Source organism: Chanos chanos, chromosome 5 (assembly GCF_902362185.1).
Source record: "Chanos chanos chromosome 5, fChaCha1.1, whole genome shotgun sequence".
Classification (NCBI taxonomy): domain Eukaryota; kingdom Metazoa; phylum Chordata; class Actinopteri; order Gonorynchiformes; family Chanidae; genus Chanos; species Chanos chanos.
Window position 1 is genome coordinate 40702981 of NC_044499.1, and position 20491 is coordinate 40723471.

Sequence of the window (20491 nt, forward strand, 5' to 3'; positions counted from 1 at the left end):
TGTGTGACTTTGAATAATCCAGATGTGAGCTGGTAAGGGTAATGCTGAGGTGGCTGTCAAAATGTTCCTTTGGACAACTGTGAGCCTTCGAGCTGTCAACGTGTTGGCTACTGTTGGACTGACTCGCCAGAGTCTAACGCTTTATAATGGATGGCCGAGTTTGGCGTTAGCAGCAAATACCCAATTTTCTATCCCAAATATGGACTAGGAATGTACGATATGACGTCATTTACAAGGGAACAGAGGGGGATGTGACCGCAGTAATTTAGTTACGCCTCTCCCGGTCCGGTCTATCGGGAGACGTTGTACATGAAAAGGTTGGATGGGATGGGAAGGGAAAGGGAAACGGACGGTTTTTTTCCCCTTCACTGTTGCATAGTCTAGGAATATTTCTGAATCATATAACTTGAATGCGGCCATTGAGGATTTGTATGTACTACACCACGAAGAAGGCAGCGATTAAAAGAAAGAACACAATTGCGAAGATTTTACACATCATTCACTTATATTTCTTCTGACCAAGTCAAGGTATAATTTGAAAATCTGCGATGGAAGATTTGGGTATGTATTCAACATAATATTTTACCATCATTTCAAGGCCTACTGTGCTCAAACATGCTACCAACGGCTCGGTTTTTCTTTCTGGCTCAGAAGAAAAGGAAGAAGGGAGGGGTATAGAGCCTCTAGGAAAAAAATGGGAACTTTTTTTCTTCTCTCGAAATAGTTAGTTTACTTTTGAGGGTTGGAGGGGGGGCAGACTACAATATTCCTACTACGCTACACAAAGAGCAACTCGGTAAGAGCCCAGCGACTACCTGGAGTAAAGGAGAGCGGTGACCGTTACGTGCGCGCATATCCCCAGAATGCTCATGCATATCTGACTAGTACTGTACTATAACACGCCATCGGTTTGTTGATCACTCAGAAAAGGAGCGCTGTATCCTTACGTTGACATGTATCTTTAAATTTATGTTCGGTTGAATGTTTGTCTTTGAAAACCCCGTACACATTCTGAAATAAGTCCAACCAAATAAGTATCTGTCTTCTTTGTAGTGTATACAGTTGCCATGTCTTTGTACATGTTCTAGTGTCTGATTAGAGTGTAGTGGTGAGTTTTGAAGAAAGGAAGGGAGAACCTATTTTAGAGAATCACATTTTAACTCTTACAACTTGAAACATCTCAGTTCGTTATAAAGATGGAATCAGCATAACCTATATATATCAAAGTGTTGTTGCAGTGTTCACAGATTAGATAAAGTTGCGATTTTTACAGTCATCTAAAAGCAGTGTTTATGTGTATGGATTGGCAACATAATGTTTTTTCCATTAACTTTTGTTGTAATCTTGAGAGGAGTGATTCTTCAATTACAAGATAGTTCATTTTGGCCCACGTTGTGTGTGCGCGTGTACGTATCTGTGTGTGCGTTTGAAATCACTCGGAACATTTAGTGTCTCACTACATTCTTTTACAGTAAGGCTAATTAGCAACTGTGTATGAATGTCATATTCAAATCCTACTTCAGAACTGTCAATAAAGGCCTTAAGAACAATACAATAAGAGCAAAACAAAATCTGAATCTACCCAGAGCATTGTGTCTGTAAAGTCATTTAAACAGTAAAGATATGCTTATTAAGCAAATTGAATATATTTTTTTTAAAGTCGTTGATGGGTCGAGCGCATCTGGACCAGTTAAACTTGAGTCAGTGATTGAACCATGAAAAGTCTTTGCCCACATCCATCGCATGGTATGTTTATATCACCTTGGAGGTTATTTGGACTGTACAGCTGCATGCATGTAGGGCAAGTGGTTTTCAGAGGTAGTGCGTGTTCCTGAAGACCTGGCCAAACCAAATGAGCAGGCAGATCTAAATATGGTCATAATTCCTATTGAGAAGATTTTTAGCTCCTTATATGAGCAACAGCACTGTGTGTTTGTGTGCTACTGACTCTGTATTTGTGTTATACAGAATGAATCCTCATTAGACTGTATGACAGTGCTCTCTACTACCACCTCATTCATCAATGCCTCATGATTTCTAAAGCCTCTGTCTCATTCAGATATCTCTTTATCAATAGGTTTAGTGCCATAGCTGGAGAAATACTATATACCCAGTTAGTCTATATATAAAATACAGTAATGCTGTTGTAACTTTCCAGACTTTAGCAGAACAAAAATATACATAACTATCCATATCCATATATCCATATCCAAAATATCCATATACATAACTATATTCCAACCCTGTGCCTTTTGATGTTTGATACTCTTTTTTATTTATTTATTTTGTATTTATTCTCATTTTTTTCACAGAATACCAATCAAGTTCATAGTACATGAGACTGCTTTGGTGAGAGGAGTAAATAACAAGCAACGTCTCTGTTCTTATTCTTTTGGCAATGACCACTTTGAGATTAGGCCACAGTGCACCGAGGCATTGTCTTAGAAACTGGGTTGGTGTCTGTGGCATTGATTAGTTGAAACTGGTCTCATAGGTATCTTACTGGGACACAGATTTATTGTATAGGTGATTTATCATTAAGGAAGCAGAACATTGCCTGTCAAGTTCCTCAGGGTTCTCTTCACAGTCCACCATTGCTCTTCCCATGTTCTTTATGCTTGTACCAGATAAGAGTACTTTTGAGCATAAACTTCTACACTTGTAATGACCATATACAGCAGTATTGTACACATGTATATCTGTAGTTTTATTCCTGACAAGGCAGTAGTTTTTTTTCTGTTTTTGTTTTTTTTCATTTGCAGGATCGTGTATGTTAAACAATTTGCAAATGGCTTGACTGTAATTGTTTAGAGTAAGGGTAAACAATTTACAGACCTGCCAAAAATGTTTTGTTTTTTTTTATATTGTGGATTTCAGCCTGTACAGAATGTTTGACCAGAATTTGAAGAGGAACATGAAAAAGAGAGCATATTACACTTGCTCTTGCTACATTTTGATGGCTCTCGTTGGTTCAGCTCCTACATTCATCTCTGAGTGTTTTACTTATCGTGTTCTAGATCAAGTTCTATGGTCGCTCAGTGCTGGTCTGTTTGGAGGCGCTGTTTTATGCAACAAAAATTTGGAATATGCTTCGGCTGTTTTAGATTTGGAAATGTTCCAAGCTCTCTAAAGAAAAGGTCCCTCAAAAAACTTCTAATATTCACCTTTTTACGTTTTACATTCAAATTTTTAATGAAAATTTTCTCACCTTCTTGAAAGGTTTAATTGTTTTAGTGTTTTTCATTGTTTTAGTGTAAGTTTTTGTCTTGTTTTATGTAATTTATGTTTGTCACTTACTTGCCTCTTTTTTTAAGATTTTTATTTTATATAGTAATTGCATGCAGATTTTAAACATGTCTTCTTGATGCCAGAAACACTCTTTTCATTTGCTTTTAAGACACTTTGAGCTGCAGAATTATGCATGAGAGCCACTATACAAAGAAAAACATGGTATTTTTTCTGTTGGAATGGAATATATAAATAATTTTCAATCCTACCACACCCCCTGTGTATGCATCCACAGGAGTACACAGATACATACACACACACACACACACACACTCATTGGTTGCCTTTATTGCAGTCTTATCTGCAAATTATGTTATACACAAATACAAACCGATTTGGGCTCGGCCTTGAGTATTTTTGTTGTCATGTTCTGAGTTTTTTTCCCATTCCTCCAGAGTATAAACAATATCTTAAAGTGTATTGTGTTCATTTAGATAACAAAGAGGGAGAGAAATTTGGTGGAGAATGCATTCTATCAGTTGGCCAGCTCTGTTCCTGTTTTGCTGATCTGTCCATCATAAGCTCAGCTGTTTTCCTTTTATAGGCATTCTGAAATTTTTATTGAGTTGGCTGCATTTCCTGCTAGGAATCACTTAACTTCCTTAGAATATTTCAGGATCACCCCCTTTACCCCTGTGTGAAGCTTGTATATGTTTGGCACGCTGATTCGTCTGTCGTGGATTGCCTGTATAATTAGCGCCCTCTCTTTGTGCCGAACATAATCGGTCATAGTATGTGATAAGCTTGCTGATTTGCTTTATGTTTGGTCACTCAGACTGTCTGTCTTCCTGTAGGCGTGCCAGAGCCATCTAACTACCCTCTCAATCCTCGTATTGTTATGTTTGGTACGTAATTTTCTCTGTCTGCATGTCTTTCTATTTGCTTTACTATCTTTCTGCCAGCCTGCCTGTGTGGTTGTCTATGTCACGTTGCATTTTTTAGATATTGATATGCTTGCCTGTGCGCCTGGCTGTTTGTAACCCTCCTTTCTTTGTCCTAGCTTGCTTTTGCTGCAGTATCTTTTACCTATTTAACTAGATTTTTTTTGGTGGGGTATAGAGTCTTACTGTGTTCATTATCCTGTCTGACTCTTCATTTACCTCATTCATAAGTTGTTTATTTTCACCCCTCTGTTTAATCTTACTCTAATTCTCCTTTCATCCTTTTCTCTTTTATTGCTCTTCCCTTTCTTCCCCACCTCCTTTTAATTTTTTGTCTCTGTAGATGCTCTCCTGGCTGATTTGGAGAGCTCCACCTCTCCCCTGGCTCGATGCCCTGTACTATTGACGTCTGACCCTCCTGCGACCTCTGACACCACACCTGGCAGCACCCAAGATTCTGTGCAGTCCAGGCCACCCCCTCCAGCATACACACCTCAGCAAGTGAGCTTTACATACACACACTCACACTCATGCACTGGCCAGTCAGAGTTTCTGAGGCACAAGTAATTATAAATGAGAGATGCATTTTAGAAGAAACTGTACCATAATGTAGCACTCATGGAATTTTCAGTGATCATCAGTGTAGAACTTTGTAGAACGATATTCTTCTGACTTTAAATTTGTACTTGCTGAAATGCAGTATTTCATATTCTCTATGTCATTATGTGTGTCTTATATATCATGTTTACTATTTATTATTTCCTTATACCTTTACAGACTGTTTCTGCAGCAATGAAGTCAAATGGTTCTCAGAATCCTAACACAGACAAACTTTACAGGTATGATCAGCCTAAAGCTTTGACTTATTTTATAGCATCACATTAAAAAAAAAAAGTCGCCATTTGGATTTGGAGCCTCTGGAGGCAGTGTTATGATCTGGGGTTGCTTCAGTTGGTCAGGTCTAGGCTCAGCAATGTTAGGTGGCAATACAATGAAGTCAGCTGAGTACCTGAATGTACTGAATGACCAGGTTATCCCATCAGTGGATTTTTTCTTCCCTGACGGCATGAGCATATTCCAGGACGACAATGCCGAGATTCATCGAGCTCAAATTGTGAAAGAGTCCTGACCTTAACCCCATTGAAAGTCTTTGGGATGTGCTAGAGAAGACTTTACGAAATAAACGTTGTGATGTTGAATAAGGTTGTTGTGAATAAGGCTTAAAGGTGGTCCAACAAAATATTTGGGTGTGCCACCTCTTTTTTTTTGTCCAGGCAGTGTATAAGTGGCTGTCACTACAGTCTCAATAATTACAAGAATATACTGAGAATTTCCTCTTTTAATATTATGATTTCATGGTAATTGTCAGTTTATTTAATAAAGACCAGTCCACTTTTGATTCACACATTTATTCCCGTTGGTGTTGCCGAAGTCAACATTGTTTGAACTTGTTGAGTACACCCAAGATTATGAGTATGATATTATATGTTTTAGAGTTGAGCATTATGCATATTTCAGTTGCATTCATTTGTTTGAGTCTCATTGACTCTGCTGAAGTATCACACGTTCAGTTTTCTATCTGTCGGCAGGGCCACTGATTCATTTTAAATGCGTTTATGACATATTATTCCTTCACCCCACACAGCACTGTGTGTAAGCCTCGCTCCCCACGCACCCCAGATCCTCCTCCTGCCTTCTCCTCCTCTGTCCTGGGAGGAGGCCTCAGTGAGCTGGACCACCTACTGCAGGAGTTAAACGCTACACAATTCAATATCACTGGTGTGTGTACACGTTCTTGCACATTTTTGTTCTCGCTTGTGTGTAAAAGTGCTTTTCCATTAGATCAGTTTTTCTCCCTGTTTGCCAGATGAGATTCTGGCCCAGTTCCCGACCAGTAAGAAAGATGACAGGGATAAAATGAAGGATGTCCAAAGCTCAAAGACAAGCTCCCCGTCTTCAACTGGGTATAGTACAGCTCTGTGTATATTCATTAATGTACATAATGTATACTGTGACTTTACTGTTCATTTTTGACCTATAAATGTGTGTAGTTGTCTTCTAATTTTGCACTAGTGTAATATCATAATGATTCATGTCAGAGGAGATAACTGATACCATGTGTGCAGCTCAGCTAAGCCTTCAGCCACGTCTGCCACTCTGGAACTGGACAAACTCATGGCCTCCCTGTCTGACTTCAGAGTCCAAAGCACTGTGAGTATTTATGTGGCATGTGTTCATGGGAAGCATGGTCTTTTGTGCCCAGTCAACACATTTCACACAGTTTTGCACAGTTCTCACAGAGTTTAAAGCAAGTTAGAAATGATGTTTTTAGGTCTCGTGGCAATAAGACTCCATTAAGAATCCTGGAAGCACTCTTTGAATAGATGTTTTAATAGAATTACTGTAGTTAATTAGTTACTGCAGTAGTTAACGTACTGTACTGTTGTGTTGATGTTTTAAAGTTATTGTTGTCTGTTTCTAAACTCACTTGTGCTTCCTTATCGTTTCACTAGCCCGCTGCCCCCGTCAATCCGGTGGTCACATCCCCACAGCAGCCTGCCCAGCCTCCCCCGTCAGCCTCTGGTGGATCATTGGACAGTATGCTGGGGCTTCTCCAATCAGATCTGAGCAGGCAGGGAGTGCCTACCTCGTCAAAGGGAAACTGCTCTGCCTGTCAGAAGCCAATTGTAGGACAGGTAGTGTTCACAACTTCTCCTTAGCACAGGTGGATTTTGGAGGATTTTGATATGCGTCACCTTTGACTTTTATTCATGAGCTGATGATATATTTTGCAGGTTGTGACAGCCCTGGGGAGGGTCTGGCACCCAGAACACTTTGTGTGCTCTGAGTGTGAGTGTGAGCTCGGGAACAGAAACTTTTTTGAGAAAGATGGCCGGCCATACTGTGAGCCTGACTACTTTACCCTGTACTCACCCCACTGTGCACAATGCAACAAGCCCATTCTCAACGTAAGTATGAACAAGTGTGTCTGCACTTCTACTATGTTGTGTATGCTGTGTGTATTCATAGTTGTTTTTACGTACATGGTCATTTCACCATAGCTTATCATAGAACCTGAACATAAATCTCCCTTTAGTGGTCCCTGTAGTCCCTGTGCCTTTTGTCTGTGCCATTCAAACCTCAGTTGTCCCCATTCCTGTCTGCAGAAAATGGTCACTGCGCTGGATAAGAACTGGCATCCAGAATGTTTCTGCTGTGTGAAGTGCGGTCGGACATTTGGGGATGAAGGTATTGCACTTGAGTCTTAAGGCAGGGATTCAGTGCTGGTTCAGAACATTCACATATTCAAAATGATTAAAAACTCTGGTCAAAGGCTGGACATGTAGACACAATTGAAATAAGTTTAAGCCTCCTTAAAAACTAAATGTACAGTATGATAGAATAGTGAATAACCAAAAGTTATTTTCCCCTGAAATATTTGTTGATCATCTTCCAGGATTCCATGATCGTGAGGGTCAGCAGTACTGCCAGCAATGCTTTTTGTCCCTCTTTGCTTCCCGTTGTCAAGGCTGTTCTCAGCCCATTATGGAGAACTACATCTCAGCCCTCAATTCCCTGTGGCATCCACAATGCTTTGTTTGCAGGGTGAGTGAGAGATGTCATATTTGCTTTTTTTGTTTATTGCAGTTTATGAGGCTGTATTCATATCACTGTTTCATATCACTGTTTACATAAAAATGTGTAAGACGTGCGCTGTTTACAAAAATCATGTAATATTTCACCATTTATGTATTAATATACACAAGTTGTTTCAGACCTTGTTTTAAATGACTCTGATCTCCACTGTACATGTATTCAAATGATGGTGGAAACCTACAATGACTCAGAAATTACATGAGATACACAACCATGAAATGTAAAGCCAAAATATCAAGTTTATTTAATGTGTGAAATTGTCATTGCCCTGTAGGAGTGCTACAGCCCATTTGTGAATGGCAGTTTCTTCGAACATGAGGGACAGCCTCTTTGTGAAGCTCACTACCACCAGTCACGCGGCAGTATGTGTCAGGCCTGTCAGCAGCCCATCCTGGGGCGTTGTGTGACAGCCATGGGTGCCAAGTTTCACCCTCACCACCTGGTGTGTCACTTCTGCCTGAAACCACTCAGCAAAGGCTGTTTCAAAGAGCAAGAAAACAAGCCCTACTGCCACCCCTGCTTCCTAAAGCTCTTTGGATGAAAGCAAATGAAAAGGAGTGGTGAGAGGTGGGAGTAGTGAAAAAGGAGAGAGGAAGAAAAGGAGGACATTGGATGGAAAGAAAAGAAAATGAGCTCCGTTCCCATTCTACTTTGTTACGTTTCACTGTGTTAAGGAAAGATGTTGTGTGAAAGAGCATCACAGAAGAGAGGGAGCAAAAGTAGAAGATCACGTACAGCTGCCGTTACTCTCTTTTTCTCTCTAAACCTCCACAAAAGCTGAGAGGAGCGAGGAGGAGCACACGCAGTATTACGCAGATTCCCTCAGTCAGTATTGTTCATTTACTTTCCCCTCCTCTTTTTTTACTGCCAAAGAGGAGACTCTTGAGAGATTGTTTCAAGGGTCATAGGTAAAAAAAGAACATCACTAAAGCTTGCTTTTAGGGCTATATCAAGGAAACACAACACTAGACATGAACCAGAAAAATATATTAATCAAAAATGTATTGAACAAATGATCCATTCTGTCAGTTCAGTCAGTCGTAATAAGAGACAGGTCAATCAGAAGCAGAGAAAATAATATTTCATCAAGCAACTCTATGAAAGCTTTTGGTAAAATTTAAAGAAAATGAAAAAAGGCATGATATATAACACTAACTTCCATCAGTTGCTGTTTCAAATGCCACCGGCAGTTTTTGGTATATAAAATTCTTAAGTGTACACATTGAATGAAATTTTTAATAAGAATGGCGAGCAACAACAACAATAATATTATCAGTTTATGAAGGAAGACTGTAATGGAAGACTTAAATTTAAGTGTGTAAAATTCCCATTTAATATATTGCCGTTTTACCGCTGCAAATTATACTTGTCACTGCTACTGCATAAATAGTATATTGCCTATCTGAAATGTTTTGTTTGTGCTGCAAATTGCAGAAAAATATTGTTATGCCAAAGATTTCTTTCAACTGTTTACCTTTGTGCTATGCAATTGCTAATTATATACAACGAATGCTGGTATAATTACATGGTTTACTATTATGAGTTTACATTCAACATTACCAAAGATGTCAATAAACATTTTTCCGCATAAAGGTTGCGTTGGTTTATTTTGTACAAATCGGCAGCGACCGCATGGTTCTAGATCAATTGTGCAGTCTGGGCCAATGCGAACTTTGAAAGTGATGTGTTTTTTCTTGGCGGTAATGACCTAGCACCTACACAGTCAGTTGTAAGAGGACAGAATTCGAGCATCTGTACAATCGCTTGTAAATAGAAAAACCCATCTTTCAAACGAAACACTTCAATCTCTGGGTCACTCTCCGGATAAAAGTAACATGCTGCATGCACGGGGCTGAACGTAGTAGGTGACAAGCACGATTGGCGATTGGATCTGGTTGCAGTAATTGAGGAACCGCCCCATGTTGCGCAGATGTCATTTAAATACTCTAATGAGCTTTTTAAACATACTAGTGTTTGGGCGGTAAACCAGCTTTGTAGCGTGGCAAAACTGAAGTATTTTCACGTTTTTCTAAATGGGTGACTCTGAACAGACCGTAAGTTGACTTTTACTTCCTGCAAAGATGTTTTTAGAGCTATTCTTTCTGAAAATACTCTAACTATTGTACCTGTCGCATAACCTCAAATTGGACTAATTAGATGTAGAATTGGTCTACTGTCCGGTTTGAGTTACGTTCAGCTCGACAGTTGCGCCTTGATCGATTAGGCCAATACAAAGCTGTTCTTCTTTTACTTATCAATAAATATTCAAGAAAGTCGATAAGGTCAATGACGTTTTTCAAGGATAAAGCGGAAAACCGCGCTCCGGAGCCCGACTGGCCAGAGGAAGGAGGCCAGTGGAGTGATGGAGAGGGCGGAGAGATGGAGGAGTGCGGGCTCCTGCAGGAGATGGTGGAGGAGGATGAAGAGATTGATCTATACAATGAAGAGACATTTGGTCTAGGTAGGTTACGAGGTACATGATCTAGGAAAAGCCCCGATATCGGACTAGTTTATCCTGTCCTGGCGTTATCGCTTGTCGATGAAACGTACCCCCGAATAAGCCTACATACTTGCCAGAGTTCTGCACAAACCTGTCATTCTCATTTCTCCAACAGTCCTGGTCTCAGTTTCTGATCAGCAGGTTTTGGGATTGCTTTATTAAATGTAAACCATAGCTGTTTATACATCAAATGTCTTTTAGATGTAGACATGGGCGCAGAGAATCCCGAGGCAGATTCCACTGACATTCTGCTTGTTCGTGGTGACCAGTCGCCAGCCCCACCTTCATCACCTCCACCCTCTCCAGCTACACCATCTCCTCCAAGGCCTAGACCTATACTTCAGGATACTGCTAGCCTGAGGAACAGAGGCAGATCCCAGAGAGGAAGACTGGGGCGAGGGCAGATGTTTGAAGACCCAGCAGTGATGAAAACAGTAAAGGGTCGTCCTAGCTTAAAGGTTTGTCAGTTTTAAACTTAATCAGGGTTATACACTATGATTTGGCACCTCATTTTACAATAGGCAATGGATACGATTTTATTTCTGTTGATTTCTTTTGGGGTGTGTGTGTGTGTGTGTGTGTGTGTGTGTGTGTGTGTTTTTTTTTTAAATGGGCTTTCTCTTCAGAGTCTGGACAGTGCCATTGTGGACTGTGGTATCAGTTCCTACTGGGAGGATCTTGAGTCCGATGCAGTGAGTGAAACATGTTCACTTAATGTGTAGGTTGTGGCTTTAGTGTGACTGGCATTATGTTGAACAAAGCTGACACATACTCTCTCATCACATGACTTGCTTGTGTATCACCTTCACAGTGGGTTATGCCATTATATGGTGCCAATAGACAGAATGCAGGATCTATACTGCAGGTATTTATTTACTTTTTTTTTTTACAGGTCACCCACACTCTCTGACATCACCTCACTTCTTTTTGTCCCTTATCTGCCTGTCCATCTTTGATTTGTGATTGCTCCTTTCTGTTGAAGGACAGAGCCATTGTTGGAGTGATTGACAGGCATGCACATGCCAGGATCCCAGCAACCTCTAGTTTCCTGTCCTCACTCAGACCATTTTCACCCACCAGGGGGCGAAGAGGGTTACTGAGAGGACAACCTCCTGTCAGATCTTTTGGCCAAAGAAGCCCATCTCAGGTATGGGTTATGTAAGTTTGCAAAATACAACAAAACAATCCCGGACCATTCTTGTTCATATAATCAAGGACAGAAATGAAAGACAGCACTTCAGCACAGTCCACAAAGTGTCATTTTTGCTGGGAATTGGGGAATGTATGCTGAGGTTTTAGAAATTGCCACTCTGCTGAGCAACTGGGATTCTCTCACCTCAGCTACACTTGAATCCAGTGATGCCTTGCTCCCCTCTCCACCCACAAAGACCTTTTGCTTCCCAGCAGCCTTATAACCAGGTGACAATACAAATACAAATCTCATACATTTTTATAGTGTTTGCATTGATTTTTTTTTTTTTTTTTTGTTCTGTTTTACCTCTTTCTCTTTGTATGTACTTATCATTGAACATCTAGAACAATCCTTGCAGCCACAGAGAAGCCATTTATATACATGATATACATCTCTATACAGTATATGTGTGTGTGTATCTGTCTGTCTCTGTAATCAGTGGGGTTTTTTTTGTTTTTTTTTACACCAGTCAAGAAGTTTCCTGTCCCCTTCACATCCTCGCACACCCACCCCTCAACCCCTCACACCCAAAATGATGCAGCTGCGGTTTGGTGCCAACTCCCCCAGTCCTGCTCCTTTCTATAGTCCCTCCTCCAACCCTGTGCAGAGATTTAGGTGAATCACTAGTTCAATCTGGAGCTTTTTCTTGGATTTATGCACATCTAGACAAACCCATGTCTTAAACTTGTGATCTTAGAAATAAGTACAATTAAAACCTACTGTATGATGGTGTTCTGTCTGGAATGCTAGTCTTTATTTTCACTGAGATATTCACCATTACATGGAGTTAAGAGATCTTCAAATTTGTGCAAGGTTCCCAGGCCCTGTGACACAGCTTCATCCTCAGCATAAACGCCTCTTGAGTCAGCGCCAGCAGAGGACATACAGGTGATTTGCTCGGAAACTGTATTGGAGCTCTGAATACCTTATTGTGAAACATTCTAGAAGTGCATAATACTAGTATAGTTAAAGTCAGAACTTTATTTTCCCACAGAAAGCCGGAGAGTTGGGACCCCTTTTCTCAACTCATGTCTGTTAAAGAGAAGGAATGGATAATCAGACTGCAGATGATACAGCTACAGAGTGAGAACCCACACCTGGATGATTACTATTACCAGGTACCCACAAAATAAGCCCGACCAGGCAAGATTTACATTCCATGTTCTTCAGCAATAATATTGATGGGTTTCTACTTATAAACGGAGCCATGTAGAGAGAGAGTCGCATCAACGTAATTTCAAAATGCTTGAATGTGATTCATGACTTCAGAAAAGTTCTTGCCGGGCAGTATGAATGTGTAAATATAGAGAGACAGAACTGCAATTTTTGGTAATTAGTCGTCATGCATTGATTTACAATATTTATATAGCACGCTGACATGTATGTAGTTACATCAATATGATTTTTTTTTTTTTTTAAATAAAATTCAGGGATAATCCACTGACATGCTTTAATGTACACATCAGTTCGATTCAGATGTGCTGATAATACAATCTGATTCTTTAAACATCTTACCCTTAAAGTGCATCACACGGTCGATTCTGCTGTGCTGCTAGTATTTGCTGCTAACTTCCAGGAGCTATTGAGAGGCTCCACAATCTGCCATTGCTGTAAAAAATTGGAGAGATTGAGAGACATTGGAGAGAACGGAGATAATGCGACTCTCTCCCTACATGGCTCTGGTTTGATTTGTTTTATCTTGAAGGTTGTTTCTTGCTAGAATATTTCTCAATTTAAATCACAGGTGTAGTCATGGTTGGACCTAGCCATATATGATTCATAATTACCTGTATCATTAGGTATTGGTGTCCTACCCGTACACAAATGCAGAACCCAGACTAACAAAACTTTTGTCATGTAGGTTTCAGCTTCCTTTAGCCACACTGTAGGTTTAGACTAGCAAAAAATGACTACGAAAGGTCACTTCCACTTTTAGAATTAAATCACTATGACCTAATTTACCTCTGTAATTGTGGACAATTTGTTGGGAACAAAATGCCCTTTCAGAGCATTACAAGAAAATGCTAGAAGTCAGTGTTAATTAACTTTCGTATAGACATCTCTCCCACCCCAGTCTCTGATATGACCCCCCTCCCAGGAGTACTACCAGAGAATGGAGGCTAAGATAGCTGAGGAAGAGATGTTGGGTGATCGATCAAAGAGGGAGCCACCCAAACTGACAACCCCATACGTCACCAAGACAGTCTCATATACACCAGGTCAGTTTTAGAGACCTTGTCATGTTGAATTATAAAGGGTTTTCTGTTTTTGTCTTGTAGCTGAACACATTAATATCCGTGTTTTTTTTTGTTTTTTGTTTTTTTTTGTAATGTCATTAAATGACCTTTTATGACCTATTTTTAAGAGTTATATTAAGTTCACCACAACAGTATTGCTCATTTGTTTGTGTCTTTTTTGGCAGTACAAACAATAGTTGAGGCATTGTGTTTCAGTGGTCCATATTGAGGGTTCTCTGGGGCAGGTTGCCGTGTCAACATGTTTTTCTCCTCGGAGGGCGATTGATGCTGTCCATGCACACTCACCTGAGGTGAGAGGGAACACAGCTTGATTAAAACTGAATGAAATGCACTTGTATTGCCAATATCTGACTGTCCATATGAACAGGAGCAGAAAGACACCAGACAGAGGTTGGAAGTGCTGCACAGCCTTGAAAAGGTAGGAGGGGCTTTTCCTTGGATAACACAACACTTTTCTCGGTACTGAGTGGTCCTTTAAAATGCCTGTTGCTCATCTCTGTAGCAATTGCAATGTCAATAGGTTCTTTGTGTTTGTCCCTCAGATGTATATGGTATTGTTGGAGGTAGAGGAGGCTGACAGAAGGAAGTCTAGAGCACCAAATGAAGTAGAGGAGAGGAGGCTTATGGAGAACATGGAGAGAAGGGTGCAGCAGATCTACAGCTGGCTACGCAACCCCAACCAGCTGTAAGCCTCAGTCTCATATACCTGTACTGGCCATTTAATCCTTGTGTAATTTCTGACGTGTTCTCCGGTTTCCTCAGTGAGTCAGGAGAGGAGTTTCTACCCTGTCTCCTAGTCTCAAAAGGGAAGAAGCTTTTGGCCAGGCTCCTCCCCTTCCTGTCACATGATGCTGCATTGCATGTCGTGGGTGTGGTAACAGCACAACTGCCAATATTGATGAGCAGAGACACAGATGAGGTGTGCCAAACTTGTTAGTTTATCATTGGCTATAGGATTAGAACTTTTTTCACAAATGGCTGAGCATTATCTCAATATTAGCATGTTCCAGCAATGAGCTTGTATATTAGCTTCACTTGCTTACTCTCATGGTCCATTTCAATATACTACAATGTGTTTTACACATGATGAATTTGATTGTATAAGAATGAACTTAAAGTGTTATAAATCAAAAAAGGATTTGATCCTCCCCCCTGCAGACACTTCCTGTTTTGTATCCTGCACTTCGCACTGTTATTGGTGGCTTGTCCTTCAGTCAGCTCATTGGTGTCCTTAAGGAGTTTACCACATTGCTGCCTGAGTCTAAAGACACACGTCTCACCCTGGCCTGCCAGAACAAGGTCTGTATTTTACAAAAACAGCGTCAGCAATCATTTCTGTTTGTGTGGTGGATGTATTTTTTTTGTTTGTGTTTGGGTTTTTTTGTTGTTGTATTTTGTCTTGTAAAATGAAGCTTCAACCTGTTCAAGTTTTTGCTTTTAAGAGTCTACTTTCTCTAATCCATTCTGTGCATGTTTATGTGGATGGAAAAACCCACGTAGATCAACCAGAAATTCTTAAGTTGAAAGCTGCATGGAGCCCAAACTTAATATAATTAATTAATAAATATAACTTCACAATAATAGAAAAAGTGCTTCCCCAATCCCAGCAGCCCATCAGTTATATTCTGCCAACTATTTTCTTTAGCTACGTGGGCTACTTATTGCAATGGTATATGCTGCAATGAAATAAGTTAGACAGATGTAACATGCCCATTTTTGCCACTACAAAGAGATCTATCTTTTGGATTCGGTTTAAGTGCCAACTATAATTGTGTTCTCGCTTTCCCTCTTGCCGCTGTAGTTTGGTCTCTCTCTGTTGTATGCCCTGCTCTCTCAGGGAGAGAGGCTCCTCTCTTCAGACATCCCCATGGAGCCCACCATTGGAGACTTTGAGACCTGGTACTGTGTGTGTGTGTGTGTGTGTGTGCGCGCAGGTGTACGTGCAGAGTTTTTCCACTGGTTTTCAAGAAATGATAATATCACTTAGCTGGGGGATGAGATCATGTAGTTGGGGGAGCTTCTTAATTTGATGCCATGTGATGGGAAAATTCATGTTCCAAATTAGTCTGCTCTGTCTTATCCTCAAAAGGACCGACACAGTTTTCCTTGTGGCCCGTCAGCTGTCCCAGACGTCTCTGGTGGAACCTCTCCTCTTGCCCTCCAATCTGCTTACACTTTTCTGCCGTTACCTTGACAAACGCACAGTTCATCAACTCAAGAGCAATATGGAGTAAGTGCAGTATGGATCTAAGAGTGTCATAATGGCATATATGCCTTAAAAGTAAGATGTTTCAGACGTTACACCATCTTGGCTCTGTTTCATGTCAGAGGTGGTGTTTGCTTTATCTGAGTGCCAGGCAGCACTTCTGTTTGGGACATACCACTCTGAAGTTCAAGCTTTTTTTTGTCCTCATATTTATCCTGTAGGTTAACAAAGGCTCAGTGATGACATGGATTTAAGAGTAATATGGACATTAATCTTCTGTTGCTTCTGCAGATCAGCCACTGGATACCTGGCTGTAGCATCATAAGGGCCCCGGACATCACTCTGCACCCTCTAGACCCTGTAAAACACAGCCTTACTTGATGGCATTTGTACAGATTGTGTTTTGTAAGGCACTGAGTAGTCCTGGCCTGAATAGGTGAGGTAATTCTTGGCATAAGATGTCAAGCATTAGAAAGATGGTTGCCTCTTTTCTACTCAAATGACCTGTACTCCATCCCACTGCCTTTATTTCTCGATCAAATGTCCACTTTTCCTCTGTCCTGTGGTATGTTTCTTTTTATTTTGCTTACTTTCACACCATCCAATAGTCGTTTCAGCTGAAATGTGCTTCAGACAAGGTTAAACGTATAGACATAGATGTACCCATGTCAAGTTGTAGTTACACAGGGCAAGTAGGATTTGACAGTACTGAGCACATCCAACAGATGGCACTGGTTTGCCACTTCATTAGCTTATGGGGCTTGCTGGTCTTGTTCTGGAAGAAAGTGATGTAGGTTGTTTAATTGTACAGTTACACTGATTTAGGTGATGGGATTTTAGTTCTGTTATAGGTGAATTTTGTACCATTGTCTGACACTAATTTCCAAAGAAAATTATCATTCTTGTAAGTTTAGGTTTTCAAAAAGAAATTATGGTTTCTAAAAAAAAATGTACATATCAAAATGCATGTTTGCAGTAGATTTCCTTAATATTTTTATTTTTTGTTGTAATTTTTATTTAATCAGTTAATCTGGGAGTAGTATGAATATAAAATACCCTTACTGTTGTATAGCACTTGCAAAATAAAAGAAAATGATCAAAATGTTGCTCAGATGAGTTATTTAATTCATCCTACTGACAGAGTTCTTCATGAGCTTCCCCTTGTAATGAAGCAAAACTGAAGGTAGAAAGAATGTCTTTTCGTTAGTGACTTGTTTTAAATGTATAAAGGTAAAATCCTCAAGTCCACGTGAGCAGCCCATGCATCCCCGATCTTTTAGAAGCATTGAGGAGAGGCACAAAATGAACTCGCCTAGTTGAATACTCCTTTGGTTGCACCCAAGTATATTTATTTATGCCCTTGCTCTGGGTTTTTTTTTTTTTTTTCATAGTTTTTGGTATGTGCCAAAATAGCCTTCTCAGTTCATATTAGAATTGGGTGTTGGATACTCTTTCTACTAAGGCACATTTAGAGAGGGAGAGAGAGTTTCCTCCCATCATGCTGGAGTATTCAATTTTGATGGCGATTATTAATGCGCTATATCTCTGCACCCTAATATTCAGTGTCATTTTTCCTACCTACTGCTCCGTGAGCATCACGTTGCAGTTTGTTTGAGCAGTTCTCCCTTACCGTGAAACCACTGCAGCCTGTGAGTGTTCTCTCTTTTACCATCCAGAACAGAATTTTAAACACAGTTCCACTTGACTGCACTAAACCCCACAGCACGATTTGTTTTTGGAGGAGGGACTGTAAGCTGCTTTGTGTTGACAGAGGGGAGAGCCAGGGGAGTTGAGAGGACAAAGAGAAGACTGGACTGGTCTGCTTGGCATTCATTTAGTTGAAATGACCAAGTTGTCATCTTTCAAAGGATGGGAAAGTGTGTGTGTGTGTAAAAAAAAAAAAAAAAAAAAAAAAGGAATATATATATATATACACATACATATACACACTCATATATAACTACTGGGCATTACCAGTGTCAAATCCATTTCTGGTTGCTGTAATAAACTTTGTGCCCTGTGCCACAGATTCTATTTCTTCCTTTTTTTTGGTTTATACCCCTGTAATCTCCTGTTTGTGTTTGGAATAGTCTGTTTGCAGATCACATGGTAGGTAGGTTCAGTCTGTGATGATTGGATTCCAGCAGATTTTTGTCCCTTCTAAATAATTATGAAATTTCTGCAGAATTAGTGTGTAAACTCTTCAACCAACAAGACTTCTATATTTCCTCTATAGCTTTCATCTGTTTTTCTTGTGAAACATCATTGTTCATCACTCATGCATTTTATGTCAAAAAAAAAAAGTGCCATACCTTCTGCTGCAGCTGACCGTGTCCTTGGCTGGGGAGTTGGTTATGGTCCATCTGTTTGCCATTGCTTTATTATGCACTGAAGACTAAGTGTATATGGAGTCACATGAGCAAATTCCTGGCACTTCACATTGATTGTAGTGTAATTAATGCATAGTTTGCAATGTGAAAAAAAACAGTTGTGGAAGGAAGTGTGTGCCTGTCTTCACCCTTACAAACTGACATGGCTGTTGTGCACTGACACGATTCCAGCCGCTGACCAGTGACTTAGGTCTGACGGATGGGTTTGACTCCACCACAAAACAGTACATTTGCCCTGAACAACATCGCGTTCCATCCTACTCTGGACATGCACCTCTGACTTTGGTCTGAGGTCTGAGGATTATGCAAGGAAAAGGAAGAGGTAAAACGATATTGAGTCATTAGTGTCACTTAACTCTGCATCTTTATGTCATCTCTCTCTCCTTTCGTTTGGCTGGCTGATGGATGGATGGAGGCAGTGTGTGAGTGAGGTGATAAGCCTGTCTGGTGCATAAACGTCATCCTGTGAAATTCCTAAAAACGGGAACCTGGAAAAGCTGAGACTGGCAGGGCTTGATACTCCTCAGGAATGTTAGGAGCTACGAAATCATTCTGCAGAGCAAACAATGCTGGAGCCTCCCAAGTGGCAGCTGTAAGTTGCAGTATAGGATTTTAAGCAAACAAGCACCTTTTTCACAGTGACATGGTCAAGACTAGAACACACATTAATAAATAGTGACATCAGGTCATGGTAGTAAATGAGAGCTCAAAACCTTTTACTGCTGTAAAATTCAAATGTTTATTGTTTTAACTATAAATGTATCTGTGATTTATGTTGTGGATTTGTTTCACATTTCATGGTTTATACATCATAAAATGGGCATAAACCTAGACCTGGCAAAGAAACATAGTCAATCTGGCCCTTGTAATTCAAATAACTAGACTTGAAGCAGAACCATGGATAATTTTGGGCCAGTGCAGCCTCAACTGTTTTTTTTTTTTTTTTTTTGGCCTCCAAAAATATAACTGTGAGTGACACAGATTTTCTGATTTAATCAAAGATCTCCTTGCTCACAGAAATGGTGACTAGTCTAAATGTATTGCTTTGAAGGACAGGGTGTGTGGGCTGAGCGTGAATGTGAGGTGGAGGGACTGGCCTGTGATGGGGAGGGGGAATTTGAGTCTCCAGGGCCAGGGAAGATGTGACGGCCAGTTGCTACCGTCTAAACATTCACATTATGTAACGCAAATTGTTCCTTAGAGACTGCCTATGGCCATCGCCATCCAAAAAACTTCGTTTGCTCTCTCGAACCTGAAAATTTGGTTACTTTTAGTTGCTCGATCTTTTTCACTGTCCCTTCCTCCCTTGCACACCCACCTCCCCATTCCCCTCTCATTCTGTTTCTCATTTTTCAGTGTCCCTGTAATGGTGTACCCCTCGTCTGTTTTACAGTGTTTTCATGTCTGTGTTTCCTCGAATCTCTAGACATTGTAGACAAATCCTACAGTTGGCAGACTGAACTAATATTGTCCCATTGTCTGGGAATAGGCCGGTATGCAGGAGCAGTAGTGCGGTTTTAGTTGGGGGGTCAATGAGGAGGACGGGGGACACTGCAGTGGTATGGGGAGAGGGAGGGACAATGTGTGGAATGTTTATATAGAGGAGGGTTGTGAGATGGGAGGGGAACTGACTTGATGTCGGTGTACAGTACAGTAAAAGGATCATGAACATGAGAGACATTTTGACGGAGCTATGCCGAAATATAGTCATAAGAATTGTAGGGCCTTGGCTAATGACGTCAGGAGTGAGCACGGTGTCATTAACGTTAAAGGAATTTCAGTTTTCTTCAGAAAGTGTGATAGGGAAAACAAATTGAAAAGCTAAATTTTGAGCCTGTTATCCAGCCAGAAAATTGTACTAAATACTTCTTTTACTGAAGAATTAAGCAAACAGAAATACAAAATTATGGCACTTTAAGGCACTGTCAGTTCAAATATAATACTTCAAGACTGCTTAAGAGTAATCTTGGCATAGACAAGATTATAGTTCTGGAGAGATTTTTTTTGCAGCAGGCATGTACATAGTGCAGGGATGTCTGACAAGGTGCTGAGGAGAGGTCAAAGCCTTTATTTCTGTGTTTTATAGAGGCAGATGGTCCAATGTACTGCTGAGGGCATC

At 40.4% G+C, this 20491-nt stretch overlaps 2 protein-coding genes across 2 annotated transcripts; both read left to right on the forward strand.

Moving 5' to 3' along the window:
- The first annotated feature begins 548 nt into the window (after nucleotides 1-548).
- LOC115812889 (transforming growth factor beta-1-induced transcript 1 protein-like) lies at nucleotides 549-8406 on the forward strand. The gene is made up of 11 exons (XM_030775443.1): nucleotides 549-561; nucleotides 4513-4670; nucleotides 4947-5008; nucleotides 5815-5948; nucleotides 6037-6133; nucleotides 6296-6395; nucleotides 6683-6865; nucleotides 6965-7138; nucleotides 7337-7418; nucleotides 7627-7775; nucleotides 8101-8406. The coding sequence occupies exons 1-11, from the start codon at nucleotides 549-551 to the stop codon at nucleotides 8365-8367; spliced, it is 1419 nt and encodes a 472-aa protein (XP_030631303.1). The 3' UTR covers nucleotides 8368-8406.
- Nucleotides 8407-10112: 1706 nt separating this feature from the next.
- patl2 (PAT1 homolog 2) lies at nucleotides 10113-16307 on the forward strand. The gene is made up of 18 exons (XM_030775019.1): nucleotides 10113-10287; nucleotides 10534-10784; nucleotides 10953-11018; nucleotides 11138-11191; nucleotides 11309-11473; nucleotides 11668-11745; nucleotides 11988-12133; nucleotides 12332-12406; nucleotides 12513-12636; nucleotides 13617-13737; nucleotides 13972-14066; nucleotides 14144-14194; nucleotides 14319-14461; nucleotides 14539-14695; nucleotides 14935-15075; nucleotides 15578-15675; nucleotides 15866-16006; nucleotides 16274-16307. The coding sequence occupies exons 1-18, from the start codon at nucleotides 10113-10115 to the stop codon at nucleotides 16305-16307; spliced, it is 2115 nt and encodes a 704-aa protein (XP_030630879.1).
- Nucleotides 16308-20491: the final 4184 nt, after the last annotated feature.

Coding starts and splice junctions, on each gene's coding strand:
- LOC115812889 (XM_030775443.1), top strand. Junction 5,949..6,036: donor TACACAATTCAATATCACTG/GTGTGTGTACAC, acceptor CCTGTTTGCCAG/ATGAGATTCTGGCCCAGTTC. Junction 6,134..6,295: donor AGCTCCCCGTCTTCAACTGG/GTATAGTACAGC, acceptor CCATGTGTGCAG/CTCAGCTAAGCCTTCAGCCA.
- patl2 (XM_030775019.1), top strand. CDS start 10,113: ATGACGTTTTTCAAGGATAAAGCGGAAAACCGCGCTCCGGAGCCCGAC. Junction 10,785..10,952: donor AGGGTCGTCCTAGCTTAAAG/GTTTGTCAGTTT, acceptor CTTTCTCTTCAG/AGTCTGGACAGTGCCATTGT. Junction 12,134..12,331: donor AACCCTGTGCAGAGATTTAG/GTGAATCACTAG, acceptor AATTTGTGCAAG/GTTCCCAGGCCCTGTGACAC.